Below are 25,942 nucleotides of genomic sequence, written 5' to 3'. Positions count from 1 at the left end.
AGGCATTTCTAGGAAAGTTCTCTTCCAAAGCAAGAGCCAAGCCAGGAGCTTGCTGAGCACACTGGAGTGGGCTCTGCTGCAGGGCAGGTCCCAGCCTTTTTGGGCATGCCCAGAGGACAGAATGTCTCCCAATTTTTCAAAGGCTTCCTTCTCACTCTCGTGCAGTCTCTTGTCCTCCTGGTTCCTGGATCCAGGCTCGTTCTTTACCAAGTCCCTGTTGAGAATGGAAAAGAGCTCTCCCATCTAAAAGCACACACCTGTGAGCTCACTTTAATAACACACTTCACTTTTTAGAGTCTAAGGCTCAGTTGATGACCTGCAGCCCAGTGTGACAGTGCACACTTCAAAGGGTGAGGCAGCAGCTCTTTGGTGCTGAATCCTAGGAATGAGATGCTCCTTCATCTTCACTATGACCAAGATTCCAGTCATTCTGCATACATTTAAATATCCTTCTACTGCCTAGGATGCACTCCTCAACTGTACCATCTTACTCTTTTAAGGGGAATTATAAGATGTAAGTTCTAGTAGTTTTTTTGTTTTGGCATCTCAGTAATGACATTTTCAGCAGATTCATGACCAATCATCAGCAAGAAATTCAAAGCCCTTTAGTGAACTGCCACCTCTTAAGTTACTTTTAGAAGGGTTTTTAAAATCACCATAAACTGTTTACTAATATCAACAGTATGAAAATTCTGGAAGACAAGGAAGTAGTACAGTACAAAAGAAACAAGTGTGTTCAGAAAGCTTTCATATGAATGCAGTGATGCCAAACACCTCAGCACGTTCAGCATCATAAATTCAGCTGCAGTCAGGAAAATGAAGAATAGAGAGAAATTCCCATTCCATTCACAGCAGTTTCATACAGGATGAAATCCATAACCAGAACCATTCATAAGCCATTGAGTGGGTTTGCACTATCACACTCATCAAAATTGCTTTTAGCTACATTTAGATAGCACTGAAATAATTACAACAAAGAAACCTTAGTTGTGCTGTAAGTGCAACTCAAGATTATCACTGAAAAGGATGATTCAAAGTTCACATTTACATTGGCAATGATGATTCAGTTGAGAAAGGACAGGTATCTTTGCTGTTGGCTAGCTGGAGTCTGTTCCTTGGTCTTCTGGCTCAGGAGGATACAATTCATCCAAAATCAGCTCTGCAACAAAAAATATTTTCAGAGAATGATTTTTTTTTTTCCCCAGCTTCATACAGTATAATTACAGCTGGTATCTGCACTTTAGAACACATTGATGGTAGAGGACTACAGCAAATACAATTTTTGAAGGTTGCAAACAGTTCTCTAGGTTTGTGTTTTGTCACACAAATTTCTCCCCCTCTTTTCTTTAATGCCTTTTTTAGGGACACCTTCCACTATCCCAGGTTGTTCCAAGCCCTCATCCAGCCTGGGCTTGGACACTTCCAGGGATCCAGGGGCAGCCACAGCTTCTCTGGGCACCCTGTGCCAGGGCCTCACCACCCTCATAGGGAAGAATTTCTTCCTAATATCTAATCTAAACTGCTTCCAGAGGTCTGAGCAACAACTTGCTCTGGTACTTGTTAAAAGAGAAAAGTGATAAAAGTGAAATTTTTGTTTCTGCAACATGGAAAAAAGCCAGCATTTGACTGATTTTTTTTACCTTCAGAGGCACTCAGTTTTTCAGTCTTTTTGAGAATGGCTCTTACACCTGGCATGGCTTGGTCATATTGATGGAGAACTTCCAAACAGTGTTCATGGAAGAGTTTATCTTTCTGAGACAGGCTGTGCAAGAGTAAAACAACATCCCGTAAAAACTGAATAACTTGTTCCTTATGTGCACACAAGCTGGTCTCACATCTAATCTTCATCCACTGTCTGTGCAACATCACAATTAATGCCTTAACCACCTGCAAGAGGAAAAATAGTGCCTCAATGCACAAAGCAAAAATACAGGAGCAGAAAATTTATTTCAATATGAACTTTACTGCTTAATCTCTTCAAACTTTCAAATTTCAGGATAGTTTCTAGCAAGCCAAAGCATGCTTCCTATAGAAGGTGGTATCCTCTAAAGTACAGGACACTTCTGTTTCTCTACAGCAAAAAAATAAAAGAAGCAAAAAGCAATTTCAGCATTGAGTACTAGGAATTTCTCAGCAGGTTAAACTGGGGGAGTGTGGTGAACATACCTCGAGGTTGCACTGACAGTCTGTGCCAGGAAATAAAACTGCTGGTCTGGAGCACCACATGCAGCGTGTCAGGAGCCTGACTGTCTGTTAAAACACAGCCTGTGTTAGAGTGAGGGCTAAGTTATGATAATTCAGTTTCAAATACTCTTGGGGTATTTTTTCTCTTAACAGCTGGAGTCTTTTACCCTCAAAGTTGTACATGTTATTTTTTTTTCCCCCTGTAACACAGAATTTGCCTTGCATAGAAACCTTCTCAACTTTCTGATGAACGAGGCTGACAAGGTCAGTGGCCTTTAATTCACTGCATACAAATAATGTGTTTACACTTAATGTAACAGTGCAGGTGGGGGTAATGGGAAGGGTTCTAAATTTTTCAGAATGAGGAAAGTAGACCTTAAGTCACTTCTGTCTGTACAAACAACACAAGTTAGGTTTAAAAGCTATTCTTTCTATACATAACCATGACTTAAACAGCAAGTTAGCATTTTCATTGAATACAAGGAATATAAATCCTAAATCACTACAGAATGCCTTTTAAATGTAATAAACACAATCCAAATGAAGCACAAATCTTGCTTCTTTTTACTCTTCTATTGCTCTAAAGCAAAATAAAGCTTAGTGCTGAACATCTGCAACCATCCTAGGATCTTCCTTGTTTTTTTCAGTGATTTAAAAGACTGTTATGACCAATGCTCTCTTCAAGGATAGTTACTGATTCATTTTGAAGCAGGTCATTTCAAAATTCATTGTAATCCTTTACTGCAAGCCCATACTTGCAGTTTTGTATACCAGCTAGAGAAAGAACTTGTTTCCAGACAATCTATGCACTGTCCTGCTCCTCCCACTCCCCCAGCTGGAAGGAAAAGGAAAGAGCACATAGACACTCAGCCGTGGTTACCTCTTGCTCCAGCTGAAGCCAAAGCATTTCAGATGCTGATTTATCTGGTCTGGATGTTATGTACATGTAGAGTGCAAGCAGAAGGCAGGTGTCTGGAACAGAGAGAACTTTGTTCTTTTTCTAACCAGCCACTTGTTCATGAAAAAAATTAATTCTATTCTAGGACTCATGGTACAAACTCAGTTCTTGTTTTACTTCCCACATCTTCAGCAGTGCTGAGGAAATTGGTATCCCTAAATTTTATATTTGCCTTTGTGGTAATCCTGCCTTTGTTCATTCATAAGGAACTGAACAGAGATCATTTGTTATGCAGAGTACTGGAATCTCTAAACAGTGCCATGAGTGCAGGTAAATTTATCTTCAGAACTCCTCAAAAGCCCATTTTTCCTCATCAACCTTAAATACACAATCTAGAAAGTGATTTGAAAATGGCTATCAAAAGCACTGCTTGTAGACAGATACCACAAGACCAATACTCTCCAAATCACAAGTAGAAAACAAGTTTTCAGGTAACATAGCAGGCTTTTTGCCTTCTGGGGTTTCAGCACCTTGGAGCATGGCCTATTTGCATTACTTTTAGTCATGGTAACAGTCCTCTGTGTCCTTGAGTCTCTTACCTGAATGAGAACAGAGCTGAGCAACCAACAGGTGGTGCTGAGCAAGAGCACACAGGAGTCTCACAGTCAGCAGCACAGCAGGCAGAGGAGTCTCAGGGTGCAGACAGCGCTGCAGTACCTGGCTGCTCACTAAGTGCTGGAAACTTCAAAACAAAACTTAGTTAGAAAAGGGAAATGAAATTACAAGTTGAAAATACACTATTTTTTGTAGATAGCATCATAATTTGTGCCTTTCTAGCTATTCAGAACATACCCAATCTCAAATTACCTGTCATAAATACAAAGTATGCTAAAAAAACATTGTTACTTTGGCTACTCTGTAGTTCACACTGGCAGTTTTACCTGCCAGAATGAGACCTTGTGCTTTCCTTCCTTATGCACTTCCCAGAAATCACAAAAACCCCAAAATGAATGTTACAAAGCTTCTTCACTTTCAATGAGGCAAGACCATCTGCTTAGTATGAACATCACCAGCAAACCTTGTTATTGTTCAGGGATGACTATTACACTCATTAACAGAAAAGGCAGTAGAAAGATCCTCAGCTGCTTCTCACATATGATCTGAGAAGTGATTTCTCTCATACATAGCACAACTTCTACTGGAAGCTGCCCAGATGAGCTTCAACAGAGAATGAAAACAGCTAAACAGCAGACTCTGAGATCATTTTAAAGCTGTTACTGACTTACTTTATTAACAAGTCCATAGTTGAATTTTCAGCTAATTTCACCAAAACCTTCAGGCTTTGGCTCAGGATATTGTCAGTCTGGGAGCCCCTTGCAGCAGAAAAAGCTAAAATCTGAAGCAGCTTTTTAAACAAAGAATTCTGAACTCCATCAGTATTGGGAGGATCCTGTGGAGCAAGCAGCCCTCCTTGTGTTCTGCTCTCTTCTTTACTGTCACACTGATTGTCACACAACCCATTCTTGTCCATCTTGGAAACCTGTTCATCTCCAGCAGCAGAACTTTTGTCCATTTCAGCAGACAGCAATGTGTGGACAACATCCCAGCTGTAGAATACCAAATAATAAAGGATCCCCAGTGATACAAGAGTAGTTTCTTCAAGGGATGACCTGAAGTCCTCCTTGCTTGACACTGTGTTTGTGCTGGCTCTGGAGGCAGCAGCTGGGTGTGTCCCACAGGTTCCATTCCCTGGCGTATCCCTGAGCTGCTCTGCTTGGCAGAAGGCCCCAATGTGGTGTTCCACCAAGGGCAGGAGATGGACAGCACCTTGGATCCTGCTCTGTGTGAGGGGCAGGAGCCTTCCCTGGCCAGCTGGGCTTCCCTCAGATAATCCTTCATCTAGAGCAATCAAGTTCAGTCCTGTTATTGCCAGTTTTTGAGCTTCTTGCAGGGATACAAGAGGAGCAATTCCTTCTTGAGTTGTCCTGCTGTTGGGGAGTTGTGAAGGCTTCCTGTCCAAATAAAAGGGAAATGCTTCACAAGAAAAGGCAGAGAACAAAGTTGAAATCTGAGTTATCCATATTATGAATTGAGTAATAGAAAGGCCAGAGTACTAACAGATGTCTTGTTTCCAAAACAGGAAAAAAGGGGGGGGGAAAAATATGCTAGCTTTTGATGCCTGCATGGAAGAGCAATTTCAAAGTTTTCTAGATTTTATCAATAATAAAATAACCTATCTGTAAAGGAAAAGTATTTCAGAGCCTAGAATCTAATTTTGTAAAGTGAAAAACTATTATAATTCATATCCAATCTTCATATTTAAAATGCTTTATCAGGAAATATATATTGGAAATGTTCAAATTGTACATTACAAATTGAACACAGATTTATTTTGAGGATACAAGACCAACTTTAAATCACATCTTCAGCATTTTCTTCTCCCCTTAAGTCATGATCATGTTTCTGTGCTTCCCCCACTGCAATGCAAGCTGCTAAACTCCCAGGTCTAATTCTGTGCCTTCTCCTAACAGATAATTAACCGAATTTATTTTTTTAGTGATGTTCCAGTGTTTAGTATCTGTGATAATCACAGATACAGAATGATCCAAATTTTGCACTAAATGGCCTAAACAGAGCATGATTTACCACAGGGAATCAGCTGTCTTGCATGACCAAGTGTTTCTTAGTACAGAGAATGCCACTCTGCTGAGCATGGAAGATACAGTTTAACCAAGAAAATAAGACTCACGTATCAGAGTTGGGTGGCAACACAGCTCCAGGTAGAGCCTCAGAGTTGCTGCTAAGAAGGTGGCACAGTCCTAGAAATGCCCCGGGGACAATGGGCTGCTTCATCAGTGCATTCAGCAAGATAGAACCTGGAAGGATGCAGAATTTTCTTTGGAGGAGATTTGCCATCATCAACAAAAAATCAGTATTTCAGAAGATTAACCTTATTTAGAGGGCTCACAACCTCAGAATGGAAGATTATGAATCTTCTTTCTTAACAGGAGGATGATTTTCAGAAAAATAAATTTAAGATATTTAAATACAAACCAAGTTATATTTAGAGGTATTTTAATTATGATCCCATATTAGCAAAATAGCTTGAGCCATGTGATCACATATCCCAGCTGTTCTGGTGACTTGCCCTCCATTTTCTACTCCAGACATTGAAATTATATGATGCAATTCCACTGCCAACTCTGACTAAGATAGTTACCCTAAAGAATTTTTGGAGCTGGCTGTTTTAAAATGCTTTAGAGTGTTGTTGTGTTATTTTTAAAGGTACATTTTCCCTGGTTTTATTTCTGCATTACCAGAATAATATTACCTTGTGTATTTCGTTTGGGAACAGAGTTATAGGAACTGTTTTTTCCTGTTGCTTTGTGCTGCTTCAGGGATGAGACTTCAGGATGAGTTATCTTCCTATCTGAAACAAACAGGGACTGGGAGAACACAGATCTGCACCCATCCTGTGCACACAGCCACAGTGTAAGAAAGTCTTTTAATTATCTCTGTATGTCACAATTACCAAGCAAACTAAGGCCAAAAGCCTTGCAGAGTTCAGAAAAAAGAGTAAACAAAAGTGCTTTTTTCAAACAAACAGACATACTGAGTGTTGTTACCATAACAAACAATAGCAATACCAATGCTTTCAGGCTACTGCATTTTTGTATTTGCTGGACATCCCACTGCTCATATTTTTAAAATAACAGTGTAATTGACAGCAACACTTCAGACTTTTCATGACTCTTCAAGTAAGGATTAGTTGGTGATATCCACATTTCTTCCATTTATATTTCCCATTGCTATAAAAAAAAGCACTAATTTTGTTTCATATTATAGCAAACTTCAATTATATAGAGATTTTAACTTCCTAAACTCTATTCAGTGAATTTCAGTATACAAATTTGTGAGAATTACTACATATAAAAGAGGAAATGAGTACATTGTTTCAGTTGCTTCTTTCAATATGTCTAAATATGTACCCTCTAAAATCCAATCCCTACAAAACATGCATTAGCTGACTAGCAGGCCAAGAAATAGGCAAATTATTTCCTATTCTTTATGCAGTGAGAAAAGTCAGATGAACAATTTGGATGTTTTAGTTCATCACACAATAAAGTTTTTTATTGCAGCTGCTGGCCACTTCATCATTGACACCTTGGCATCCGGTACTAAAGTAGGAATTAAAATTATCTTCATGCAAATTTCAGTCATGGCTTTTTAACTCCAGTTGGTATAAAGTGGAAAAAAAATTAAGCAAAACCAAAATAAATAACTGTGAGCTGACCATTTTTTGTGACTGTTCAGTCACAAAATGCTTCTCTAATGTAGAATGTTCACATGCAGCTAAAAATGCTGCAAGCTGTACATGGGTTTACCTTCTTTGATTGAAACAGTCAGGGCCATCAAATTTCCTGAAGAACTTGATGGCCTTGTGGACATTTCAGCATTGAAGGATTCCTTTGTAGGAAAAGATCTTCTTCCTGGCTGTGGAGAACATCCTTCTGATTTCACTTGTACCACAAGATTCTTTTTAGGGCTAAGATAAAAAGATAAATCAGTATTTATTTTGTAATTATTGTATTAAACAACAATCTGTTTTCTTTGCACTGATGTTTTAAAGGTACTTCACTATAAACTCTGAGCTTCTGTCACAGGTACAAGGAAGGCCCTATTTTTAGCAAATTCCATAAATCTCATCAGACTTTACTGCTGTATTTTTTTAAAGATGACAGAGATAAGAGTAACATGAAAAAAGAAAACCTCTTCAATAGTTCAAACACATGTACAGCAAAAATGAACAGAGATTCCTTTTCCAACCCTCCTACCTTGTTGTTGGAACTGCCTGAGAAAGGTGTTTATTTCTTTCACAGTTCTGAAGTCGTGTTCTTAATTCATTCATTTCTGCATCCTTGAAGTGCAGCTCAGAGTGCAAGGACTGCAACTGAAAGAGGAGTTCAGGACAGTTTTACTGTTACCATTTAGAAGTGGTGCAACTGCAGAGCAACTGAGTTACCTTGAGAGCTCCATCTACTTATTGGGAACTCCAAGATCTCAATTTTTAGGAAGCTTAGTGCAATTAACACTATCTGAGAACCAAGTGCCAGGAGTTCAGGCAAGAAGCTTTTGTGAATGGCTAAGATAGAGCAAGTGCCATGCAGAGCATGGCTCCAGTGAGGCTGCAACTGCACAGCCAGCTGGACAAAAACAGCCACTGTCCTCTTCAGGGCTTGCAGAAATGACTGCAACAGGAATTGCAATCTGATCAGAGCCACAAAGCATGTTCTGGCACATTCTCCCACTCTAAAATACATTTCAATAGCAATGTTCTTGGGATGGCTTCAAAAAAGCAATAAATCAATGAAAACCTCTACCACCTGAATTTCACTCCTTTATTTTGGCAGAGAAAACACTCAAGTTCTTAAAAATGTTTTCTTCTAGGTAAGAATATAAAAGCAAGCATTGTGGAAATCTCACACAAATTTCACATAAATGTTCCTCCTTTGATTAAGTGGTCTGTGACATCATTAAATCATAAATCAGTTTCTGCATGTGATCTGCAGGTAACTGACACATTTACAAACCTTTTTGGAGAACTCTTTTTCTTTCTCACTTAAAATCTGAATTTTCTGCTGTTCCAGTAGCAGGTATGACTTTTTCTGTTCCTCCATAGCACACTCCATCTGCTGCATTGAGTCACGCAGAATTTTAATTTCTCCATTTTTGGTGAGAATTTCATCCTGCATTTCTTTCAGCTGCAAACAGAAGAATTCCATTAAAGGATAGATATAGCCAAAAATATGTATTTGCATCAGTATATGGTTGAAAATTAGATGTATTTGTAATTTCAAGGGAAAAAAATGCTCCTGGTAACCCAGCTCAGAAATTCTACATATGTTGCCTCTAATCTTCCTCTGATTAAATCAGGCTCAGCTACTGTTTTCGTTAGCATAATTAAAAATGACAAGACCATCCATCTCTTTCCCCTTCTCTGCAATGTTTTGGGGTTTGTTTTTGGTTTTTTTTTTTAATTGTTCTAGTCACACACATCAATAATTTACTCATTGTTTGGATGATAACAGTGGTAATTTAATTATACTATTCCATCTATCAGGACAACCAACAAGCACTCTAAGAGAAAGCACCACCCCCAGACATTATCTTCATGACATTGAATCTCTAATACTTTCTGAGCAGCCACCACCACTCAGAGACAAGACTTTGGAAGGATAATGAAGTTACTCAGAAGAGCAAGAAGAGAAGATCAGAAAGACACTTCTCTACAACTGTAAAATTCTGATTTAATATGGTATTTAATATGGAGATTCCCTGCTAAAGATATAATAGAGCTGGGAAAGATACAGAGAAGGCAGAAAGGGAAACAGAGTATCTTTCCATAAATGATCACCAGAAGGCAGAGTAACAAAGTCACTTAAATGTCAGGTCACTTTCTCAAATATTTAAAGTTGAACAAAACATATCTGGTTGACAGGGCAGAGAAACTGTTTGATAGGGAATAAATAAAACTGAAAAATTAGCATTTGCTAATCTGAAATGACCAAGAAATAAAATATTGCTCTCAGTCTTTAGTATTACCAGAGCTGTTTCTAGTATAATGATTTTAACATAGCCCTGGATTACAAAGATTATTGATCCCCTTGATTAGAATTAAATGCTTGGGACTGGATTTATCCTACCTTTCAGTTATTCCTATCAAAAATGTGATATTTAGAGGAGAGAGAAGGATATTTCCAACCTTCTGTTTGACTTCTTCATGCTGTGCCTGCAGCACTTCAAACTGGAATGCATCTCTCATCAGACCATCTTCTGTTCTGCTTCCTGCTGAAGGGAAAAGCCAAAATCTGAAGCACAGATGATGATTGCACATCACTGGTGACTCAACACCAAGGTTTTGTTATTTGTCATCGCACACATCTTAATATCTTAGTATTTTACTGTCATTACAAACAGGTAAACTGCCTCATCCAACCACCTCAGGAACTTTGCTAGTGCTTGTGCATCAATTCTTACAACAGAAGGACCCCTGCCCCTTCAAATTTCTAATCACAGAATGGTTTGGGTTGAAAGGAGCCTTAAAGATCATCTCATATCTTAAACCAGCTAGATGACCCACAGCAAAAGCAAGCATTTCTTCTGAGATAACTTTAGTTAATGCACAAACAAGGGTTCACTGAAAACTTGTTCACCTGGTGAAATGACTGATATCAGGGTTGCTTTTGCTTCCTTCAAAGTAAACCTGGAAGTCAGCTGTTAATACAAGGCATGCTATGCATTTATTAGTAGAAATTAAGAGGGGAAAAAACATCTGAAAGCCAACATGCTACCAGAATACGATACCTAAAGCACGTTGAAAGTTAACACTCTAGGTTTTTTTTTAATTTGGCAGGTTTAACATGCAGCACCCTTGTCCCAGGCTGGCATTACCCCAAACACACACCAGGCACGGGCTCCTGGTGGAGATCAACGCAATGCAATACTGGGAATGTTTCTCTTGTTATTCCTCTGAATCCCAACCATCCCTCTGACACCAGGACTCGTGGGGTGATGGTGGCCAGGGGAACAGGCAGCAGCGATTCCCTGAAGGGAACTTATGAGAAAGATGGAGCAAGTCTATTTACAAGAGCCTGTAGTGACAGGACAAGAGGGAGCGGCTTCAGGCTGACGGAGATTTAGGTTAGATACCAGGAAGGAATTCTTCCCTGTGAGGGAGGTGAGGCCCTGACACAGAGTGCCCAGAGAAGCTGTGGCTGCCCCTGGATCCCTGGCAGTATCCAAAGCCAGGCTGGGTGGAGCTTGAAGAAATCTGGGATAGTGAAGGTGTCCCTGCCCATGGCAGAGGGTGGCAATCAATGGGCTGGATTTAAGGTCCCTCGCAATCCAGGCCATTCTGTAATTCCTAAAGGGACACCAAACGCTTTCGCAGCAGCGGGGCAGTGAGGGACAGCCGCCGGGACACCGACCTTGCCGCCCGGGCCGGGGCAGCTCCGGAGCTCCCCACGCGTGTCCCGCGGGCGGATCCTGCGACAGCGCCTGCGAGGCCAGGATGTCGATCTGCTCCAAGTCGTCCGCCGTGAACTCATCACTATCCCCGAAGGAGTCCACGATCCCGGTCACGGCGCTCTTGGGGCGCTTGTGCGGGGGAAGGCCGCTCCGCAGCGCGGGCGGGGCGGCCGCAGCCGCGCTGCCCCCGCAGAGCGCGGGGCCGCTCCGCTTGCGCGGCACGGGCAGCGCCGCCATGCCGCACCGGGACCCGCGGGGCCCACACGCCGCGGGGCCGCCCCGGCCGCGTCCCCCCGCGCCCGCCGCCCGCCCGCCAATCAGCGCCGGGCAGCGCTCCCCGTACAGCCAATGGAGTGAGGGCGGCTTCAGGGCCGGCTGTAAGCGCCCTCGCCATTGGCCGCGCACAGGCGGCACGCAAGCGCCTCGCTGATTGGGTGGGAGGGAGGCGGGAAGCCTCGTCCCCTCAGCGGTGTGAGAGAAAGGGGGAGACGTCAGGTTTCGAGCGATGACGTCAGATTTCGAGCGGTGACGTCACTGTGAGGGTTGTCCCGCTGATGTCACACCTGGCTTCTTCCCGGGCACGATGGCGTCACACCGCAGCTGGAGGGCGGCTGTGATCCTTCCTGTGCGGCCGTGGCACTGCTGGCCACAGGCCCTTGATAAACTGGGACCTCTAAAAGGGTCAGGGAAGTGCAGCATTTGCAAAAAAGTCCTGATGCTAAACCCCTACTGCTAAATTACTGGCATTAATTTGCTTTTGTAATCATATTTTCCCTGTTTTTAATAGCGGACTGAAAAAAAAGTTTCCAGTTCTGTATAACTCAGGTGGGTGTGAGATCACAGCTATGTTTATAAACCTTTTAAGAGGACACTAGCCCATAGTCTGGCAGCACATTTTTAAAACAGGGTTACTAATTATTTTTATGTCTATCAATCAATTTACAAATCCCTTGATGGTCTTTTAAGTGAAAACCACCGTGTTCGTGTGACATATTTCCAATCCTGTCAGAGAATTCTGATTTCTCTTGTTCATTTGGCTATTACATGCAGGAAAATCAGATTATCAGTAGGGGGTCACTTTCTTTATCCACACACTGCATGAGCTGCCTGTGACTAGCTAGAGAGACCCCAAAAAAGCCATGGGGTCACTGTTCCCTGCTGTGCTCAGGTGACAGCAGGTGATCCCAATGGAAGCAGCAGCTGGGAACAGCTCAGGTGCACACAAAAGGGGCAGCCTCAAAGGAAAGCTGCACTTGTATCACTTCAGTTTTGAGGTGCTGCTTGAAGGTTTTGGGTTTGTTTCTCCGAGAAGTTTGTTTTATCAGTTATGTACCAAACTGGGGAAGTTGTGGATGTTTGATGCTCGAAATGCTAAATGTACCATTATTTGTGCTTGGAATTATTGCTTTTCTCCCTCTAGTGGAAAAGGTAACATAATATTTGTCTTTGTAGTCCAGCCATAAAGAAAATTTCCTTCTTGTTTTTAACAATGGTTTTATTTCTTCGTATTTAGAGAGAGATGCTTTGAGGAGATGGAGTAAAACCGAAATTGCTTGTTTAGTTTAAAACCTCTCCTGGCAATTTTTAGTGCCCAATTTCCACTGCTTATGTTTGTAGACACATCTATTGAGAGCTTAATTTGGGTAATTTAAAGGGATCTTGATCCAGACATTACTTGTTCTTAATTCTGGATTTTTGGTTTTTGTTGGTTTTATTTTTTGTTTGTTTGTGTCTTTGGGGGGGGGGGGTTGCCTAATAAATTAATAGTATTGTGCTAGTATTACTATTTTTTATTATTGCTGCCTTTAAATTTCACTGACTGATATACATTCAGTTTTACTTTCTCCTCTTCTAGCTGAAGTTGAGGAAAAATAGAATGGTGGAACACCTGTACATACTTTATTTTAAACAAGATAAACCAAGATACTGACTCTGTTTTCCTCTATTCCAGGTGTTCCTGCTAAAGAGAAAATGACTTGAAGAGGATCAGAATATCAACAAAGTAAGTCTGAGATGTAGAATTAGCTTTAAATACAGCTGCCTTTTGGGCAGGGGGATGAAAGTCAAACAGTTACATATCTATTTCTCATCTTTCTGTGTCTTGCTTACATTGAGTCTTAAATCTGAAACTCCCTGAGGAGAATACAAGAAACCAAAGCATGACTTTAAGCCCTACCTGACAACTGTGATATCTTCAGATTGTTATAGCCAGAATTTCTTGTTTCATTTGAATATTCCACTTAGGACTAATAGATCCAGGTGTCAGCCCTCAGTCCAAGTGAGCAGTTTTAGCATTACCATTTGGCTCTTGCAATACTTTTAGCTATCTTTCATTTGCTTTCTACTCTTACCATTGCTTTAGTTTCTCACATGCAAGTTAAAACCAGGGCCCTTAATGTCTCTCTTGGCTGTGTCAGTATCTTGTCTTACTGACTTAAGAGTAAAATCACTGGGATAACTGGGAATTTCTGCATTTATTCATTTGGGTGCACACATTGTGGAAGGGGAAGCTCTTTAACATAATTAAGCATTAACTTTAATAACTTCTGTGTGGATTTGGACAGTTCTTAGTGCTGCTAATGGTATGTTTATTCTAAAAGCTAGCAAGAATTCCATAACTCCAATGTAAGTGTTGTTTCTTTGTCCCTTATTTCAATGAAGTTGGGCATGAATGTGTTTTGTGTTCTGATTCTCAAAACACTAAGTAAATCAAAACTGAAGGGGATGACTGAATCAGTCCAGCTATCAGCAGAAATTATTTTTTTTTTAGCTTGATTCCTAAAGTGTGAGGTACTGAAATACAAAACGAACTTCAGTGAAAATTTGTTCTAACAAAATAGCATCTTGATCCAGACCTGAGAGTTGGTTAGGAGATGAATTATCTGGGTGTTGGGCACACGTCAAGGGTTTCGTCATTTGCCGGTAGAGGGAAAGGAAATCCCGGACTACCTCGGAGCTGTATGTCTGAGATGGAGAGGGGCTTTTAGTGTGTGCTGGTCCTGAGAAAGGAGAGGAAAAAGGGAACGAGGAGGATAGCGGCGATGTCCGCCTGGAATGCCGCTGGCGGTGGGATGAGCGGAGCCGGGCTGGGCTGGGCTTGAGGCGGGGGCAGAGCCCGGCGGGGAGCGCGGCCGCGCGTTTCACCCGTTATTTCCGTTGGGTCAATGAGCGCCGGGGCGGCGGGGCCGCGGCCGCCCGGGGGCCCGGAGCGCTGCCCGGCGGGGCGGGCCGTTCGTGCGGACCCGCCCCTCCGCCAGCACAACAAACCCGCCCCGTCCCGCCCGTGCCGTGCGGCCGCCGCGGGGGCCGGGCCGGGCCGGGCGGCGCTGGCAGCGGGGCCGGGGCGGACATGAGGACCGAGATCTCCACGGCGGCCGCCTTCGTGACCCGCCTCCTGCGGGCCGCCGGCGGGGTCGGCGAGGAGCAGCTGCGGTGCTTCCGCGAGTGCCTGCAGGAGGCGATGCGCGGTGAGTGCCGGGGGGCATCCCTTCCCTCCATCCCTCCCCTCCATCCCCTCCATCCCTCCCGCATCCCGCGGGGTCCGGCGGAGCGCACCCCGACGCAGAAGCTTCTCTTTGTTCCCTTCCGCAGAGCACTACAAGCACCACTGGTTCCCCCTGGTGCCCTCCAAGGGCTCCGGCTACCGCTGCATCAGGATCAACCATAAGATGGACCCCTTGATAGGAAAGGCTGCGGGGATGATCGGACTGAGCCACGAGAGGCTCTTCCAGCTCTTACCCAGCGAATTAACGCTGTGGGTCGACCCCTTCGAAGTGTCCTATCGCATAGGTGAGGATGGGTCTATCTGTGTGCTGTACGAAAGCCCCCAGCCTGGGGGAAAGGCGGCCAAACAGCTGGAGAGCAGGACCAGCTGCAAGGAGGAGTGGAGAATTGGCAGATCCAGCCCTTCCAAGAGTTACAACATGATGACGGTTTCCAGTTAAAAACAACTCTTCCCTGTACGATGTTGTATGTATCCCAACCTCATGGCGAAGTTAGATGTAACTGAGCTCTTTTGTTTTTTAGTTATTTTCTTCACCCTTTAGTCATTAAAGTCGTGGTGGTACTGCCAAGTTCTTTGTGGCCAAGGGCTAAATGTATAAAGCAGTTCTTTACACTGCATGTTCCTTTCTGGGTTGTGTCCTGTAAATGCACTGTACAGCCGGTGGATTGTTTTACACATTTATATTTTCGAAAAAAACTTGCCTATTTGTAATAAAAAGCAATATTGTAGCACTCTTTATGATGGGTTTTAGTCAAAATTAGTACTTGCTAAAAAAAAAAAAAAAAAAAATCTGCAGTTTGCAGAGCAATAACACAAAGGGGGGAGGGGGTAGGAAACAGATCTGAAAAACTGAACATAAATCTTTCCAGTGATTTGTCTGCACAGATTTCTCTCAGGGTCATTCAAGTTTGACTGTGAGGCACAAATCACAGAAAAAACACTTTATTTTTCCTTTTTCAAAGCATGCTTTTTTTTTTTTTGTTTGTTTGTTTTTGAGGATTGGGTTCTACCACACCCCAATATTTTAGCAAAAAGAAGTGGGGAATTAGTTGTCTTGTTATTTCTAGTCATGGGAGTAGAAAAATAAATACTTGCTTAAAATGTTTCTGACTTGTTTTGGTTTTTGGTTTTGTTCCCCCCCCAGGCTTTTAGCATTGCTCCCAAAGCTTATTCTCTCAATTTGTAATAATTGCAGAAAGCTTTGTAGTTAAAGAGGTGTATCAGTGAATATCAATCTTTATTTCACATCACAACAAAACACTCATTTTTTTCGAAGCTTGCTGTCTGCCTGTCTTCAGCTCAATAATCTCTGTAGAGCTAGGTGGGTTTTTTGGTACTGAATGGAAGCAAAGGTACTATTCCAATACTTGATCCACTGGGAAAAAAAAAAGGTTTGAGGTTATAAGGAAATGGACTTTGGGTTTAAAACTGCAACTTTATACCATGTAGAAAGCTTGAGTGAAAATGATCATCAATAGTGTTAACTACCTTGGCTTTTCTGGAAGGTAAATCCTTCTGTTTCTAGCTTTGAGTTTCTTATTTTTGTCAGGGTCTCTAATACCAGGTGGGTACAAGTTTTAGTGAAGGTATCAAATACAGTAGATTTGATGTAATAACAAAACTTTGTGTTGCTGCTTTCTGTGGATAGCAGAAAAGGACTTAATTTGCAGATATTGTGATTCCTATTTTAAGAAGCACTGGTTTCTAAGTCAGCCATAGAAGGCTGCCTGGCATTGCTGATTTCTGTAGCTGGTGTTGGAGCACTTGATGAAAGGGAGCTTTGTCTGGTGTGAGTATGTCAGCAAAAAAACCCTCCTTGTGCTATGTCAATAACATGGTAGAACATACAGTGAGGGAAGGGGCAAGTCTGGGCAAACTGGAAAGGGCAGAACTCCAGCTCACAAAGAGGTTTTTTTCTTTGTTTGCCTTAGAAAAAGCTGTGGCTTGCATCTTGCTGTTTGCTTATTATCTTGGAGGCAGGCTTTTCTAGTGGTATTTGTTTAATCTGGAAGAAATGCATAGTGCAATTTTCTTAGTAATTAAAACTCTGTAAAAATTGATTGTGTGTTTCTAGTCTATCACTCCAGTAATTTCCTGGGTTACTTTAACAAATGGGTGTTAAAGGTCTGGGGGCAAATTGCCTTTTTATTAGATAAGATTGGAAATCGGTCCTCATGACATTGTTTTATCCTCTTGAGGAGGCAGTAATTCTTTCCTTTTCCTCTCTGATGAATATTCAGCATGAGTAATCCTATTTCCTTGGGACTTCTAAGGGATGTATTTGACACATATGTCAGTAATTTTACAGAATAACTTTAAATCTGCTAAGGGTGAGGTGCCTTCCTTGATTAAACTTCATTTAAAAGGTAATTGGCCTTGCTGCACATATTAACAACCCACTGGAAAAGATAGGTGTGAAGTCTTCAGCTTAACAGGTTTTCCATAGCAGGAAACACTTGAAGTGGAATTGAGGATGGCTTGGGTGACAGGATATGATTTCCAGTGCTGGGTGTGGTTTGATGTGGAGGAGGGTGCAGCAGGTTCTTCAGATGTTCTGTTCTTGCCTGGTGTCTGTCCATGTCAGAGCAGAGAAGAGCCTGGGTTAATCCAGCCATGATGGATTCTGCTGCTTTTATTAATCCTCTCCTAAGCAATGGAATAGTTGTTATATAGCACCACATCTCCAGTATCCTATGCTCTCTGTAGGTTTGATGTCTATCATTGAATGGGCAATTTAATGCAAGTTAAGCTTCATATATTTAAGCTATTGGCATAGAGTTGAAGTCAGTCTGCAGACAAACAGGTGAGGGTCACCAGGGAGTTGAACAAAACCCAGTGAAGCAAAGAAAACACTTGAGCTGCAAGTAAATACTCTGTGATATCTGTGCCATCTAGAACTGCATTCCATTGCTTTAAAAAATATCAAAGATGTACTGGCAGCACAAAAGCCCTTCTGAGGGAATAGAGTACTTTAGCAAGCCAGGGAGGCAGTTATTTGGAAGAGGTAGAGAAAATCAACTTTGTGTTTTCCCTGGAAGGGGATAAAGTTTTGTGTTCTGCTGTTGCAACAAATAAGGCAAAATCTTAACATCTTTAAAATGACGTACTTGTTACACAAGACTGACCACATCTCCCCAGTCATGACTTAGAACAGAGTGGTTTGGATTCTGCAGGAAGGATTATTGTATGCTGGCCTCCTTGAAGGGGTAAAAACACCTAGAGAAGAGTCAGTACATGCTTGTTTGGATGAGGATGAGTTAACTGTTGGATAACTAAAGCTAAAATAGAGGGGGAAAAAACATACATTTGCCTGTTTCTCCAAAATATTGCCTTGCTCCCAAATTAATTACATAACATTTGTCTGAGTGGCAAAATCCACCTGAGACAGAAGGTTATGCCAGTTAATGTAGCCTGACCACTTTTGTACTGCAACTATTGTATCACCCTACTGTACTTGTTAGTTGGACCTAAGAGCACAGAAATGAATGGTTTTGCTATGAGCACTTCAAGAGATAAGGGGATTGTCTGTACTTGTTTCAGATTCTATTAGCTTTAGAGCTAGGTAAATTAAAATATGAAATTTGGGATGTTTAGTTTCTAACCATTGGTGTCCTTATTTCCTTATCCTCAAGATGAAAGGCTTTTCAGTGTGTAGCACTTTATATTGCCATCAAATTAAGCCTGTTTTTCGTATTTAAAGGATTAAAAAGATTAAGCTTTTAAAGTTTGAGCATAAATAATTTTCTTTTAACTGGGATTTACATACATGCTTTCTGCCAATACTTGTTCTGTTTTTAATATGTGCCTGAGAATGTGCTCTCAGGGAATGAGTGCAGTGAACCAACTGATCAGGATCTCTCTGTTCCCACCATGATTTGCTGTTCACCAGCACTGACAGTTCTGTGAGCTTCACTTAACTGAGAACAATGCAGAAGTTCTGACAGAATTGCTAAAAACATGAGGTCCTTTACTTAACTCATTTTTAATTCCTGTAACATGTTCTTCACTGTTATTTTGTCTAGAATACAATGTGCTTTAGGTGAAGTACCTAGTGAAAATCCTAAATAATGAGTTTGTGATTGCTCACACAAAGGACAAATCCCAGGTTTGTTTAGTAGCTTTCTGTTCAGCATTAATGATATGGTTCTCCTTTGAATTTTACTCTGATTATGAAGTGAATTAATACCTGATAAATTAACCTCCTTTTTACATTTAATCCATGATTAAAAGTCTTCTAAGCCTCCTGCAATTATTAGTTATTTTTTTTACATTGGGAACTCTCTAGAGAAATTTTCTATTTGTTCCCACATGCACTGTAAATAGATATTGGGGTCCCATTGATATCCTAAGGCAGATGTCTTGGGCATTTTCTAAACTTTTTGGTTATATTTTTCCTTATGAAATCTTAAAATTTATTATTTTTATATTATCTGATCTAGTATATTTCCATTATTTCACTATCCTCATGCTCCATAAAGTTGTCTGCATTACCAAATACAGGTAGGCAATGTTTACTGAGCACTTCCAGCTTTTTGCTGATCCCTTCAGTAATTTTATCATCTTCCTCTTTTCAGAACTCAAATTCATTTAAGTGCTGATGTATCTAAAAAGGTCTTTACCTTTGTATAACTGGTTTTCTTAGCTATTGCAACCATGGATTTCCCTCTCATGTTTTTAGCTTCCTTCATAATTGTTTTTTAAACTTCACAATAATCTGTGTATGTTGTCTTTTTTCCTGTTTTGCTTTGGTTTTCTTTATTTATGTCTCAGAATTTGGATCTAATCTTAATTTCAGCCTCACATTGTCTCAGTGTAGCAGCATCCAGCCATCACTTTGGCTGTGTGTGATTCTCCAGGCTGATCCACGTTGCCATGGCAGAGTAGGAAGATTTGTTTTCTTGAGTAATAGAGGTGTGCTGGTTCCTGACTAATAAGGCTGATACTCTTTATAATTTATTTTTCTCATGGTTCCAGAGTCACTCTTAGTAATATATATGCTATAGGACTAATAGACATATTTATTTTCATGGTTTTCTTGCTGTGGAGTGAATTTATTCCAGTAATAACAGGTCATACTTTGCTTTCTATTAGAAGGTTATGTACAATTTTCACTGAGAAGTAAACTGCTGATTTTAGCTTGTAATTTCGGTAACTTTGGTGGGCAATGTATTTTGAGGTGGAATTGCATGGAAGGATCTTTCATCTGTTTGAGAGATTCAGTTGTCCCCCCATTTGCAATCAGCAGGACTATCAAAATCTAGAAAGTGTCAGGAGGCAATGTGAGGGCAAATTAAATTGTGATTTGTGACCACCTTGGTGTTGTCATTGCTTTAAACTACTGGGCTCGGGATTATTGATGGTTATATTTGCATAGCCTCGTTAGCTGTTATGTAATGTATGTTTTTTTCCACAGCAGTTCTTAAAAATCCAAAGAAATAAAAGCTGCAAAAGACTAGAAGTGTCTGTTCAGTTAAACTGAACAGCAAATTGGTCTTAAGTCACTGAAAGACAAAGCTGCAAATATCTCTCTTGATAAAAGAGCTTCAAAACAGACTAGGGAGAAGAAATATTAAATCACCAAAATGTTTGATAATATTTTAAGCAAACCTCTAGTGCTAAATAAATACCCATCTTAAAGAAATAAGTTTGTAATCCTAGACATATACTAAGTATGAAAGTTCATCTCTGGAATAAAACACATTTTTAAAAGAAAAATGCATGTATAAAAGTAAATTCAGTCTTTGTAGATGCTATGATGCAGGACATTTCAATATTAACTTTTTAGAGGATAAATCCTTATCAACTTTTATTTGTAGTTGAGTAGTAATGAGTACAGTGAACTTGATAAAGCTGTTTTTAGTGTAGAGCTGTTGTGCCTGCAGGATATTTGGGATGAGGCAACAGCCCAGTGGTGCAAACTGGGCTTAAATTGATCATTTCAATGATCAGTTAGTGACTTTGGCCTCAGATGACTGATATTACTTGTGTAACTCCCAGAATTTTCTGCTACATGCATGGAAAACTGAACAAACCCACAAGAAACTGAGGAAAAAGGCAGGTTCTACCAGAAAATACTTCATGATCTGTCTGGGCCCTGGTTCCTGCAGCACTTCTGGGTAGTCAGAAGGGAATCTTGCATAAAAGCAAGATTGTTGTATCCTCAAACTACTACACTTATTTCATTTCACACTGAGTGCTACCATGGAACTTGTTTTTCTCCACTGGGACTCAGAGGGGGAGGAAGGAACTTGCCTTTATTTATAAATATTTACGAATACTTATATATTACATTACCTACAAGACCTAAACTTTATTTTGCATGCTGCATATAAGTGATTACAATACTAATGAGAATTCCTAGTGTTCTGCATTTTTCTATGAAGTTCTACTTTAATAACTGTACATATCTATGATATGAATGTGCAGTTGACACTTTGCACTAGTCCCCTACGTATTATTTATACAGCATCATTAACATCAAAACAACCTTCTATGAATGTTTCTGTTGCAAATGGGCAACCTGAGGGTTAAATTTGCATAAAGACACATGTAGGAGTGATGGAAAAGAACATAAATTACTACAGTGCTTTGGCTTTTATATATTCTTGGAATGGATCACTACAAATGCTGACCTCTTAGACATGTCTTCTCTCACTGTGAATTTGAATTATCAAGAATAAATGGGAACAGAATTCTAATGTGTATGATGAGGTAATGTTTTATTTAGGGCTCAAAATAATGTATTACTCATATAAATCCTTTCTTCTGGGAAGTGTGCTGGGCTTTACTGTATATAGCAGAGGTCACATCTCTCCTGACTACATGTTAAGGGATAGTGGAAGAGTTTTGGAAATCAATTTTTCCTGTGGATAGGAAAAAGATCTACAAATGTGTTGGGAGAAGGTTGTTGTCTTCCTCTTGACTCACAGTGTGATAGACTGATACTGAAACCATTGGCTATTTTAATGTGGCTTGTGAGCTAATTTTTGAAGTGGTTGACGTGCATGCTAAGTCATCAATTAAGAGTAATTAAATATGTGCTTGAATTTAGTGAAAGTGCTGAACCTTTGATGTGGAATTAGGTATTTTCATGGACAGAGGTTTTGCTGAACAACATTAATTTATGCAACACTTGATTTTGTCATTAGTCTTTTCACTGATGTTTAGCTAATGTCTCTGACAGGCCTTTTTCAATGACTCAGTGCTATGCTTTTTAAGTTGTTGCTTTTGTAGGAGTCAGTGGAATTCCTCCAGTGTTTAGCATTAAAAGCCTTTTGGCTCAGGCTGGATGAACACTTGAGGCACTTGCACTGTTTAATTGAGCCGTGTTAGATCATGGAGCTGCTTCCAATTGCTGAAGGATCAAATGAAGGTTTAATTGTAGCTGGAACCTGAGCTCTTCTGTGAGTCACTTCAGCAGAAAGGAAAATAATTTGTCTGTTTTGTGTCACAACTGTATGTGTGCACCATATGGCTTGATGGTGTATTCAGGGAAGCCGTGTGTGTGTAAATTCTGAAATATTTCCTTTTCTTTCCACAAACCTTTAATATTGTTTCTTTTTTTCCCTAAATGTATTCTAAAACACTGAACATCCCCAAAGGGCTTCATTTTAGCTGTGAGTCTCAGTTTGTGACTAGAAATCAGCAGAAAAGCACACACCAGTGCTTGTTGTCCTTTCCCCTTCCCTGCTTCCCTTTCAGAAATCTGTCTTTCACATAATCTTCTCTCATTAAATTTGTTAAACGTTTGCATCAACATGAAATGAAGTTAATGTTTGTTTATTGGCAGACAGCACATCATGACAATGAATTGGGACAATAACCAGCACTGGATAAATAGGGAAGGTGAATCCAGGGCTTTCATGAGGCGTTTTTTCCATCCTTATTACAGCTCCTGTTTTTGTACCAGACTGGCCAGCGTAAGATGATATTGCAATGAGCCTTTTGTAGTCTGTTCTAACTGGCAGCAGTACTTTAAATGGCCTGGAAGCTCCTTTTGCTAAGAGAATTATCTGTCCCACTATCACTTCACAGGGAACTGTGGTTGGGAATACTGAGATCTGGCATCAGTTTGTTAACTATGTATTATTAACAATTATTAATTATGCATAATTAACAATTATGCTTTTTTAAAAACTTACCTGTAACATATTCAGCGTATCAGACGAGATCTTAAATGCTATTAATGTCTTTTCTTTTTCATATACCTTCTGCTAATCAGTTTTAGAATACCTGCAATTTTACATCAGGTTTTTTGCTTTGGTGGTTACTTCAATATTTCTGAAGATTGGATTTTTTCAGGGATGACAGTACTGGCTTATTGTTCTTTTTTTAACCTCTCTCCCGGTGTGGGTAACTGCTTCTAAACTAAATATTTAACATGTTGCTGTGATGAATTATTTCCACTGCTTCAGGCACATAATTAAACAAATTAAAGGTGGAGTTCCATTTTCAGCATCTCAGCTTTATGCCTGCTTATATCTAGTTCTATTCTTGTTTACAACTGCCAATGAAGTAGCAGCCCTAAAACATATTGTTAAACCGTGACACCAGTAAATATTCTTCATTTATACTGTTGTCTTCTGTTTCATGCCTAATCTGCAATTTTTAACCCTTTTTCCCTGAGTATATGCTGATGTCTCTAATTGTCATTTGTTTATTTTTGTTTGAAAATCCCTGAGTGTTGTTTATCCTTCCTTCTGTTCCCCCTAAATTTGTAAGCACTGTTTTCACAATGGAATTCATGTGGATGCAGCCAGTCTGCTCTCTAGTTTTTTCCAATATCCTTATTTTCTACATGTGCCACATCACTGATGCCTCTCACTCATTTCACCAGTGTTTTTCAGTAGCTGTGGAGAGTTTTCCATTTTTCAGAGGAATGGGACACCTGTGACCCAAGAGACACCATGAAAGGCAGGTTACCATTTACAGGCTGTAGTCCTGTGTTCTGACAAACATTTCAATGTGCTGCAGAAAAACAGAGGAACTGAAAACCTTGCATGCAAAATCTAAAGGTAGTTGCCCTCTTTATGAAAAGCCTGAGCTTCTTAATGAGTAAGAGTCTTGGGGAATTTTTATTTCTACCTTCATGGTTTATTTATGGTCCTGCTATTTGCATCTTTGTTTGTAGTTTTTGGAAAATAGACTATTTTTCAATATTTTTATGTCTACTTGGTGCCTTTGTGGCCATCTCCAAGAAAACCCAAATAAAGCAGTAGGTCAGTGCTCTTTCCCTCATGTATTATATAAACTCCCCATTCATATTGAAGGGTTTCTGTGCATTTGTTTCCAATTGAAATTACTTATCAGCAACATTCCTTTACTTTAGGCATCTTGTTTGGAATGGTTGCTTTAGGAAATTGGTAGCAGAGGAGTGGTTATTTTGGTAAAGGTAAATATTTGTTAGAACCAAATATTCTAGTTTGTTTCTGCAAGAGTTAAAAACCAAAATATATGTGAAATCAAATGGGTATTTTAAGTTGGCAGTAATGTGAAAGAGTGAGCCTGAAACTTTGGTAGCAGGAAAGGACAATTCACTTTATATTATGCACCATGGTTCAAAAGGACAGTATGATGCTTGTGAAAGTTTGCTTTCATTTCACTTTATTCCTAACATGTACATGTGTGTGCCTATTTTAGAGACCTTGTGAATATCATCAAGATCTTGTAAAGCTTATTTATGTACAGAGATAATCAAAAGCCTCTAAGCTACAACTGTCCTGAGAGAGCATGGTAGAGCAAGAATGCTCCAGCAGAAAGGAAATTATGGCTCATAAAGTGCAGCACCTATGGTTGTGAAATAAAGCCTCACTTCCCAAATCCACTGCTAGTTAAGGGAAACTCCTCATATATCAAATTCTTTAGGTGTGGGTTTTTTTTCCTGTGAGGTCTTTGCTCTCTCCCAGTGTTCCAATGATCTCTTGTCTCACTAAAGAGAAAATGCACAAGCAGGATTATTTGGCATTCCACCAAAACATCCTGCAAAATATCCCCTCTGGGAAGAGCCCACAGTGCTGAAATGATGCCTATAGGCACATGAGGGGAGTTGAGGCATGAGATGGACATGATGGGAAATAAAAGGGAAATTCAGGCTTTTCTCAAAATTCAGAAGGGCCCTTGGGAAATGTTCACAGAGTGGAAGAAAATGCATTTGAGGGAAGGCTAAAAGCTTAGAGAATAAAATCTCTGTGTCTGTTCCTTAGTCTGAATGGTCATAGAGTGATCCTTGTACAAGGATCTTATAATAAATGTTTTTTTCCACCTCTCAGGGAAATGGAGTTGTCCAGGAAGGTTAATATATGTACAACTGCACAGAAAACAGGTACGTTCTGGTTAGGCTGCTTATTTTTTCAAGTAATTTTTGTGAACAATTCCTGGTGAACCAGATTTTGGCAGATAACATGGGTTATTCTGAAATGGTATTTTCTCCCTTTGAGTCTATGTGCATCTAATCTCCTCTAAAGCATCTTTATGCAATTTTGATTTAGTGCTGTGTCCCTGATAAATAATAGTTATGGTATGATTTTCAAATCATGATAAATTATGTTCTAGGACTAAACTCTGAAATGCAATTTGCTTAAAAAAAATAACAGTTCAGGCTTAGGGCCTTTGATATTCTGCACCTTTCTTGTATTTTTTGCTTCTGTGTTCCTTCTACTTTTTGACTTCATCTTCACAGCTGCCATCTGTAATCCTCACTCCTATTTTAAGCTTTTTCTTTTGTTAATTTCCATTGACTTTGAACCTCTTCTGGTGCATTGAGACTAAAAAGACAGGGAAAAAAAAAAAAAGCCATCCTTAAGCTCAGGGTGACCTGTCATCCCATACTGTTTCCCACTAATTTCTTCATTATTGTTTCAATGCTAAAGCTTTTTTAATAAAAGTTTAATAAGATAAATCAGCATATTTTTCAATAATTTAATTTCAAAAGTTTTTTTTTGTTTTTGTTTTTTAATTAACTTTTTTAACAAACAAAACCAGCAAAAATGTCCATCAAACATTTCTATTTGAAACAGTGCCATGGAATAGCTTATTTAGGAATACTGAGAAACTTCAGTAAAATTACAAGAAACTTTAATAATGGAAGCTTTTGAGCAATCTCTTTAGATGTGTCTGTCTGTATTAACAGGAGCTAGAAAGGAGATTCAGAGCTGCTCCTTTCACTGAATCATCTGGGATCCCCCAATCATATGAGGAGAGAGTGCAAATGGCTTTGCTACTGGAAAACAAACAAACAACCCCAAATTTCAATTCTATAGATTTTATTCTATGAGATCCAGGAGATGTACATGGAGAGGGAAAAAAAATCTAATGTACCTGATAATGTC

At 40.1% G+C, this 25,942-nt stretch overlaps 2 protein-coding genes across 3 annotated transcripts; one reads left to right on the top strand and one right to left on the bottom strand.

Moving 5' to 3' along the window:
* Positions 1-583: 583 nt before the first annotated feature.
* On the bottom strand, positions 584-11,409 carry ATRIP (ATR interacting protein). Of its 2 annotated transcripts, none has more exons than XM_079317211.1 (13): positions 11,071-11,409; positions 9,846-9,931; positions 8,674-8,844; positions 7,918-8,033; positions 7,468-7,628; positions 6,414-6,512; positions 5,832-5,958; positions 4,369-5,094; positions 3,682-3,824; positions 3,065-3,156; positions 2,167-2,250; positions 1,641-1,887; positions 584-1,159 (listed from the first exon to the last, which is right to left on the bottom strand). In XM_079317211.1, exons 1-13 carry the CDS (start codon positions 11,345-11,347, stop codon positions 1,098-1,100), a joined length of 2,391 nt encoding a protein of 796 aa, XP_079173337.1. In that variant the 5' UTR covers positions 11,348-11,409; the 3' UTR covers positions 584-1,097. The 2 variants fall into 2 exon arrangements, with proteins under 2 accessions (XP_079173337.1, XP_079173338.1); XM_079317212.1 differs by having other exon boundaries at positions 9,846-9,928.
* Positions 11,410-14,344: 2,935 nt separating this feature from the next.
* Positions 14,345-15,718, top strand: LOC306807525 (protein BTG1-like). Its single transcript, XM_079317179.1, has 2 exons — positions 14,345-14,577; positions 14,702-15,718. The coding sequence occupies exons 1-2, from the start codon at positions 14,460-14,462 to the stop codon at positions 15,052-15,054; spliced, it is 471 nt and encodes a 156-aa protein (XP_079173305.1). The 5' UTR covers positions 14,345-14,459; the 3' UTR covers positions 15,055-15,718.
* The last annotated feature ends 10,224 nt before the right edge of the window (positions 15,719-25,942 follow it).

The sequence above is a fragment of the Erithacus rubecula genome (assembly GCF_903797595.1).
Source record: "Erithacus rubecula genome assembly, chromosome: 13".
Lineage (NCBI taxonomy): Eukaryota > Metazoa > Chordata > Aves > Passeriformes > Muscicapidae > Erithacus > Erithacus rubecula.
The sequence above is the reverse complement of the archived record's forward strand: the minus strand, read 5'-3'. Positions and strand labels throughout refer to the sequence as shown.